Genomic DNA, 8,341 nt, shown 5'->3' with positions numbered 1-8,341 from the left:
TCAGTCATAAAAAGAAGAGTTTTCTCCCTTTTTTCCACCCCGAGGCACAGACATGAGGATCTTCCGTACCTTTTCTATCACGGCTGAAAGCCACTGGAGTCTGAGCATGTACCAAAGCATCCCTGGTGTCTGCAGATCTAAGCTGGGGATGAGAAGCTAAGACGGAGAAGGGAAGGAGTCACTCTGCCCACAGTGGCATTTTCCAAAAGCACTGGACATGTGAAAACAGGAAACCATAATTGAACTAAATCTGCCTCTATCACCTCATTATTAGGATTGGGATTCTATGCTTCGGAGGAAATTCAGCCTCTTTTTAAAATCCGAGGAGGTGCTAGAAATCACAGGGAGGAGAGAGAGAGAATGTTCCTGTCCTTGGCAAAAAGTCCAGCTGGAAGGAAAGTCAGGGTGGCACAGGATGGGGGTTCAGCCTGATGCCCTTTCCAAACAGCATCAGGCTGCTGCTGGGGGGAGCGCTGATAATCTCTGGGCAGCCTGGTGATTTGCTCTCTCTGCCTGAAGATTAAAGCAAATTTTCCTTCATTTCCATATTTAAAACTGTGTCCACATCCAGTTGGGAAAGATGGCAGTGTCTCAGGTTACTTTGCACACTTGAGCTGCACCAAAGCTGCCGTAGATCCGGCCTCCGCCACCTCTGCTCTCCCCACACAGCATCTGGTGCCCTCAGAAAACCTGACGGCTTTGCCCACAACAGGAATAGCAAAATCCATCCTTGGAGATGAATTGCCACAGCCGGGATGTCCAAGCACTGTGTTCTGCTCCTGATAACGACATCCACACCCCTCGGGCAGGTTATAGCACCTCACTCTGAAGTTACTTTGTACAGAGAGCAGCCTCCAGCAGTGTCGCCCCCACACCGAGCTCTTCCTCAGCTGCAAAATTACTGACAGCAAAGCACATTGGGCAGGCAGACAGGGAGATATTCCACCTGTGCAGTGCCCACGAGCTGCTCTCCAGAGAAAAGTAGGAGTAAGGGAGAAGCTCAGAGGTGAAGAGTTATCTCGGGGCATGTGCTGTTTCCTTTGCAGGGTCAGCAGAGTCTGAAGCACTTCAAGAACAGTTAAACAATTGTTAAATAGTACTTTATCTTCAGGCTGGATAACAGTGCAAGCAGCTGGTGGCTGCCTAGTGACAGGCAGCTCCGTAAAACCATCTACCCGGGAGAGAGGGAGTCAGGATGCCTTGGCCCAGTCCTGCCTATCCTGCACAACCAACCTCATTCCAGCTGCTGACGTCCCCAAACCCTTGTGATCAAAATGAAACTCCATCGTCTGGCTGTTCAGGTCTCGTTTGCAAAGACACAGAGTACAAATGTGCTGCGTCTTGGCTCTGGGCTCCCGGAGCTGCAGCTGGGGATGTGAGAGCTTTAGGGAGTCAGTCCTGGAAATGTTGCACTTGCAATCATGGGCTGAGCAAGTCCTCGTGGCTGGCCTCTGTGGAGGATTTGTCAGCACGTGGCCCAGGGCTGTGGGGCTAAGAGTGAGACCCCTACCTGGGGTGCTGGGGGGCTGGCAGAGAAGGGGAGTGGGAAGGGGCTGGCAGTGGGGCAGAGGCAGAGCAGGCGTGTGGCTTGTGCACGGGACAGCCCTGGCTCAACGTGACATAGGAAATTAACTGAGGAGAGGGAGAGGAGGGGGCTGGCCTTCTCCTTGGGCGTTTGTTTTTATACACTGAATTTCCTGCTTGGGGAATCCAAGCACACCCCCACAAACCCCCAGGCTGCCCCCAAGGTGGGAGAAGGCTGGGGAGCAACGGGCTGCCCGTCTGATTCCAATGGAGGAAGAAGCATTTACAGTAGAGGTGACCTTTCTAAATCCCTGCTTTGGACAGACATTTCCAATAAGTGCTGAAGAAAAGCCTGCCAGTTCCAGCTTTCTCAGCCTGCTCTCCATTTTCCTTCCATCCTCTCCAGTCTGAATTTAATCCGAGAAGGTTCCTTTGAGCTTTTGTGTGTTGCTGGGGGAGATGTGGGCGCACAAGGGATCGCGTTACAACTTTCATTTCCTGAAATGTTTGAGGGAACATCCAGGGTTTTATCCACACATCAGGCAAAGTTGAGGGCTCGGATTTCAGGTCTTGTCACTCAGCTGTCACCAAACAAATGAGCCTCTCAGAGCTGGAGACGGAGAGAGCTACCTGCTATTCATGACCCCGAAAGCAGGTGATCACTCATGGGAAAAGCAGGTAGAATTAATCATTCCGCTGTTCTCCATTTCCTCCCCTTTTTTGGATGACCTGGACACAGCGTGAAATCTGTCCTGGGGGGTGGGCGAGAGTGTGGGGGGGTGCGGATTAACTCCTTCCTGCCGATGGAAATACAATGCAGAGCTAGGTGAGAAAGAGCCCCAGGCTGCCCCCCCAGGCCGGCTCTGCTGTGAAAAGCTTGCTGCGAGGTCAAGCCTAATCGAGGAGAGCTCAGCAACCTGCGCCTGGCTCGGCTCCAGGGCCTCCCTGATCCTACCTTCCTGTCGGCCGGGGAGTTGTTTCCAGGGGGGTGCCCTCAGCATCCTCCATCCCTCACTGCCACCTTCCGCCTCTTGGCAGCCTCGTCCCTCTCATTTTTGGGGAAATGGAGGGTCCGGGGGTGAGTAGGGCTCTCCGGCCTGGGGGCAGCGGGGCACGGTGTGCGCGATCCCGCTCTGCTGCCGTCGGGCCTGAGAGCACCCCCGGCCCGGAGGTGTGTGCTGGAAAGGGGGACTCGGTCAAGGGGAGCAACCCCTTGCAGCTCCCCCCCAACCCCCGACAGTCAGCCCTGCCGCTGCCTGCACGCAGGAAGCGCCTCCGTGCTGTTTGCTTTGAAAATAACCCCCGGTTTGTGAGTCCCTGCTTGGCTTTCCCGCCCGCTGCGCAGGGCTGGAGCCCCGGGTAATATTTATCCTTCCTCTTCAATGAGCCCGTGGTTTGGGGAAAAAAAAAAAAAAACAAACACCAACACAAAAACCAAAAAACGGAGCTGGGGCACGGAGCCCACATCTGCTCACCCTGAAAACCTCCTTCGTTTCCATGGGGGTTCCCCCCTTTCTGCCCTAGGGGCTGGGAGCGGCTGTGCTGCTTTGTGATGGATGACAGCGGGGCTGGACGAGTCCCCCGGGAAGAGGAATGAGAGTCCCCGGGAAGGGCGAAGAGGACGAGCCTGAACCAGGGGGCACGGACCCACCCGTCCCGTCCTCTAAGGTGGGACACGGAGCGGGATTCGCCCCCGGTCGCCCTCTCGAGCCGGGCACCCGGAGTCGGGGGCGCTGCACACGAAGAGGGGGTCCACGCTCCCCCCACAAGGTCTGTTCTTGCCCCCGCTCCGCCAGCGGCTGCAGATGCGCACAGACAAGCAGCTGTGCGCCCACCCGCGGGATTTGCGCCCCCCGAGCTGCACCCACGGAGCCACTTTGTGTCCTGCCCGGGAGGGTGATTCCTCACTGCCCCGGCCGTGCCCCCCAAAGGGTCGTGGGCGCAGGAAGCCCGGCGGGATCTGGGCCAGGTTTCCCACGGGGGCGGCCGGTGCCCGTCCGGAGGGAGGAGGGAAACCATCCCGGCAGCCCGGGCACAGCGCCCCGGATCCCCCGCAGGGCGAGGGGTGGGCACGGATCCATCGCTCCGTCCGGGCGCGGGTGGGGGCTCCATGGGGAGCTCTGAAGTGTGTCCTTGTGCCGGGGCCGGCGGACCCGCTGGGGATCGGGCAGGAGAGACGCGGAGCGCTCCGGCCAGGCCAGACCCTCCTGCAGAGGGTGACATTTCTCCATGGCCCAAGACCCCGAGCACAAACACGGCAGCGACTTAAATAAACACGCACTTAATGATGCAAAACGCTAACAGGGGGGATCGGCACCAGCGAGGCCCCGACGGGGCGGGCGGCGGGGGACAGCCTCTCCCTCCCGGTCAGTAGCCCGGCTCTCATGGGATGATCCCAGGCAAGGCGGGACCCCTCTCCCCCTCCTTCCTCGGTTAGGAAGGCACCGGTTTCCCTACAGCCCCGAAGCACCTCCGCTGCAGCCCGTGGGGAGGAGGGTAAGGGTGGGCAGAAGGGCACGAGCAAAGAAACCCTGCAAAGAAAAGCGCAGCCTGGGTGTTCTACCATCAGCGTTGTTTAATTTAGACTGTTTAGGTACAATAGAAAATAAACCTGAAAGCACATGCGATTTTTGGTAACAAATACTCGAGACAGGCAGCGTCATCCGCGGGCTCTCTGCAAGCCGGAGGAGGGAGGCGGCGAGCGGGGACAGACGGGAGAAGGCAACGGGGAGCTGGCGGAGCAGCCTGGGGGATACTCGTTTAGGAGGAAACGGCCGTCGACTTTTGTTATTACTATTATTATCCTAATTTTTAGCCACATCGATGCATTTCACCACCGAGGAGGAGGAAGTTGAGGGACGCGGGCCCACAAGAGCCCGCTCAGTAACTGCATCGCACGGCCGCGCTCCGACACAGGCACTTAGTAAAACTCTAATACTGAAGCTTTTGAATTTTTTTCACTCTTTTTTCTTTTTTCTTTTTCCTTTTTTATCCTTTTTTTTTCTTTTTTCTTTTTTCTTTTTTTTTTTTTTAATTTAAACTACATCGAAATCTTTCTGGTAAGGCTAAATATGAAAAATGTAAACGTAACTTCCCCTCCCTCCTCCCACTCCGACACAGGGCTCAGTACATCGGTTCACTCCCTCTGTCCCCGTCCCAGCTCCTCGGGGATCCAGCCGGGCAGCAGCAGGGATGTGCTGGCCGCCCCTGCCCCACCGCGCCCTCGGCGCTGGGATTTGTTTGGGTGGAATCGGATCCAGCTGGGTTTAGGGTTTTTATTTTCTCCTTTTTTTTCCTTTTTTTTTTTTTTTAATTTTTTTTTCTGTAATTCCCGGTGGGACCAACTTGTTTGAACTCGAAGGGCTGATGAGGGTTCTTGCCACTCTTGGCGTTTGGCTACGTGGAAAAAAAAATAATAAAAAAATCGTGGTGATTGTGGGAAATGCTGGGGGAGAGGGGAGCTGGAGCAGGAGCCGATGTGGGGTTGTGTGAAAAGAGCCGAGAGTCCCGTTTAGAATCAGCGGGTGAGCTGTAAAACCGAATGCTGTCCTCTATGTACAACCCAGAGCCTCTGTCCCCGAGCAGAACCTCCTCTCCCGATCCTCCAGCCGTCCGCCGAGGGCCTTTAGGATCCCAGATCCACCAGGCTGGACGTGAGGGGTCCCAGCAGCGAGTCCTGGAGTTGGTGGCCTTGGAGGCTGTGAGGGGTCTGAGATGTGGCTAAACCGCTCAGGGAATAGCCGGAGCTCCTGGCGTGGCTGAGGTTCCCCTGCAAGAGCAGGACCGAGTTCTGATCTGGGCTTTGGGGAGGAGAAAACTCTTCCTCGGAGCTGGACATTAGGGGTTTGCTCCCATCCAGAGGCGAGAGTTGGTTTGGTTTGTTGGTGGCCGCGTTGTTGTTTTCCGTGTTCTCCCTGCAGAAAAGCAAGAAAAAAAAAAAATCCCACAACGGGGATGTCAGGGCGGGCGGGAGGCGGCGAGGATGGGCATTGTGCTAATGTCCCCTGTAAATCCTTCGCATTTAATTCCAGCGTGGGAGCAGATGCTTCTCCAGCGGGGGGGGGGGGGGGGAAATCCTAATATTTTCATAACGGATCATCCCTATTTCTTTTCCCCTTATATAAATAAGCGCACACCGCACAGCCCGGTAATTTAAGTGAGGAGGAAAAAATTGGAGCGAGGGATTTTTCTTTCTTTTTAATTAAAAATGAAAGTGCAGCCGGGAGACGAGCAGGGTGCGAGATTTTCTCCTGGAGGCTCGATGGGGAGATTGCTGTAGGCGATGCCCTCCGTGGCTCTCTGCTTCTCCGGGCCAAGCTGCCGCCCCTCGCTCTGAGGCCACCCCGGCGCCTCCCGGGGTGGCCTCGGTACGGGGCGGCGGCTCGGCCGGGCCAGCGTGTCCCCATCCCGGTCTCACTCCGATCTCCCCCAGCTCTCCATCCCTGCATCTCTCTCCTCCTCCGGGCTTCGGAACTACCCTGACCGATCCCTGGCAATGCCCGACCCGGCATCCCGACCGCTTCCCCGGAGGCTCCGGGACGGCATCGCTCCCGGTTTGCTCGGGGAGGCAGGCGGCAAACAAAGGCGGCGGAGCGGCCTGGAGAGGACGGTGAGAGCCTCGTTTCTTCCCCCCGGGCAGGTGGGGTCGGGCTGATCTCGAGTGGAAAGTCCACTTGGGTTTCCACGGAAGGGGGAGACGCAATACGGTTTATGATTTTTAAAAACTGGATCTGGAGGGAACCGTGTGTTTTCGTCGCTCCCATCCCATCCCATCCGCCGCCGGGAACTCGCTGCGCTCCCGGGGTTCCCAACCGCCTCCCGTAGGGTGGAGCAGGGAGAAGAGGGGGAGATAGAGGGGATGGGGGGGTGGTACGTACCTTTCCTTCGCCTCTGCCGCTCGGTCCCGTTGCCTCCTGTTCTTGAACCAGTTGCTGACCTGGGTGGTGGTGAGACCCGTGGCTTCCGCCAACTCCCGCTTCTCCCGGGGGGACGGGTAGGGGTTGTGGGCGTACCATTCCCGCAGCACGCCCCGGGATTTCTCCTTGAAGCAGTAACTGGTTTCCTCGCCGTCCCAGATGGTGCGGGGCAGAGGGAATTTTCGGCGGACGCGGTATTTGCCGACGGCGCCCAAGGGTCTGCCCCGCAGCTTCTCGGCTTCCACGTAGTGCGCCTTCAGCCAGAGCTGCTGCAGCTTGGGGTGGTTGTGGGGGGAGAACTGGTGGCTCTCCAGGATCTTGTAGAGCTCGCGGAAGTTGCCGCGGTGGAAGGCCACCACCGCCTTGGCCTTGAGGACGCTCTCGTTCTTGTGCAGGTGGTCGCAGGCCGGCAGCGACCAGAGGAACCGGCCCAGCCTCTCCAGGTTCCCCCCCTGCTGCAGCACCTCGCAGACGCAGGCGACCTGCTCCTGCGTGAAGCCAAACGACGGCAGCATCGACATGGCCGAGCGCGGCGGCGGCCGCAGGAGGACGAGGAGGAGGAGGAGGAGGAGGAGGAGGAAGAGGAGGAGGGCACTCCGCGGGAGCGCGGCGGCGGAGGGGCGCGGGGGAGGCGCCCGCCGGGCCCGGTCCCGGTGCTGATCCCGATCCCGGTGCCGGTCCCGGTGGCGGCCCCAGAGCGGGGAGGCGCTGCGGCAGCCGGGGGCGGTGTGTCGGGCTGAGCGGGGATGCTCGTCGCGCCGCCGGGGGGACTTTGTCCCCGCTCCGCCGCCGCCGCGCTTAAAGCGCCCGAGCCCCCGCGCCGCGCTGATTGGGCACCCCCGGCCCGGCCCGGCCCAGCCCGGACAGCCCAGCCCAGCCCAGCCCAGCCCGGCCCGGCGGGCAGAGCCTCGGCACGGGCGGGCGGGGCCTGGCGGCGGGGACACGGCCCCGGACACGGCCCTGGCCGCGGCTGCGCGTCCCGCCGCCGCCTCTGCGCGGGTGCGGCCCCGCCGCCCGCGCCCCCGGGCGCATCCCCGGGGAAGCCGCTCCCGCCGGGCTCTTCTTCTCTTTCTTTCTTGCTTTCTTTCTTTCTTTCTTCTGTCTTTTTTTTTTTTTTCTGCCCCAAAACTCCTGCCCCCCTCCGCCCCGCCCTCCCCCCGCCCGCTGGCCGTCCCCTGCCAAGCCAGCCCGTATTTAATTACCTTAGTGCTGGGGATGAATAAATAATGGTTTGGTGAATGGCTAAGTAACACGCGGGGGCCCGTGCGCCCCTTCCTGCCCCCAAGTTTTGCCCAGTTCCCGGCGCGGGGGGTCCCGACGGGTCGGGGCAGCCCCGTGCGGGCGGCGGGCAGCGGCGCTGCACCCACCGGCGGCGCTTTAATTAGCCTAATCCTCATTTGCACACCTCGCTCAAAAGCAATTATTTGAAAAATTAGAAAACAATTAGGCTCCCTAAGCAAAGATAATCTATTGTCAGCAGGGAGGTGAGGACAATGCAGGGAGATAAGGGCAGGGTGCGGGGGACAGGGGGTGCCTTTATGGCTGTATTTATCTTTGATTAGATAAGTCGAAACCCGTATTTTAAGCACACTCCAGAAGGCTTTGGATTCAAGAATGAGTTCGCTCCGCGGGTGCCAAGAGCCATCGCGGGGCTCTTTAAAACCTGTTTGTCCTCGCTAAAGACAGTTGGATTTATTTGACCTTCCAAGTCGGATTTATTTGAGTTTAATGCTCCAAGTGAAGAGGAGCCCGTTCACAGCCGGGGAGCTGCAGGGCTCGGAGCCGGGGCCGGCGGCTCTCCCGCTGCCCGCTCTCTGCCCGCAGCCTCTGCCCGCGATACGACATGAGAAAGGCCGGTCCCGATATTTTCCTAAATCCAGATTGTTGTTTTTCCCACGTAC

At 58.7% G+C, this 8,341-nt stretch overlaps 1 protein-coding gene across 1 annotated transcript; it reads right to left on the bottom strand.

Annotated features, from left to right (window-relative positions):
• Window positions 1-4,518: 4,518 nt before the first annotated feature.
• On the bottom strand, window positions 4,519-6,995 carry SIX1 (SIX homeobox 1). The gene is made up of 2 exons (XM_027905888.1): window positions 6,402-6,995; window positions 4,519-5,438 (listed from the first exon to the last, which is right to left on the bottom strand). Exons 1-2 carry the CDS (start codon window positions 6,959-6,961, stop codon window positions 5,150-5,152), a joined length of 849 nt encoding a protein of 282 aa, XP_027761689.1. The 5' UTR covers window positions 6,962-6,995; the 3' UTR covers window positions 4,519-5,149.
• Window positions 6,996-8,341: the final 1,346 nt, after the last annotated feature.

Source organism: Empidonax traillii, unplaced genomic scaffold (assembly GCF_003031625.1).
Source record: "Empidonax traillii isolate 1590-97213 ecotype Southwest subspecies unplaced genomic scaffold, ASM303162v1 scaffold1217:size511469, whole genome shotgun sequence".
NCBI classification, from domain to species: domain Eukaryota; kingdom Metazoa; phylum Chordata; class Aves; order Passeriformes; family Tyrannidae; genus Empidonax; species Empidonax traillii.
This window is presented reverse-complemented; position numbering and strand designations above follow the sequence as displayed.

Bases quoted from the DNA above. Each gene is read 5' to 3' on its own strand.
- SIX1 (XM_027905888.1), bottom strand. From the start codon at position 6,961: ATGTCGATGCTGCCGTCGTTTGGCTTCACGCAGGAGCAGGTCGCCTGC. The intron at 5,439-6,401 runs GTACGTACCACC...GCTTTTCTGCAG, and splicing joins GCGGCAGAGGCGAAGGAAAG to GGAGAACACGGAAAACAACA.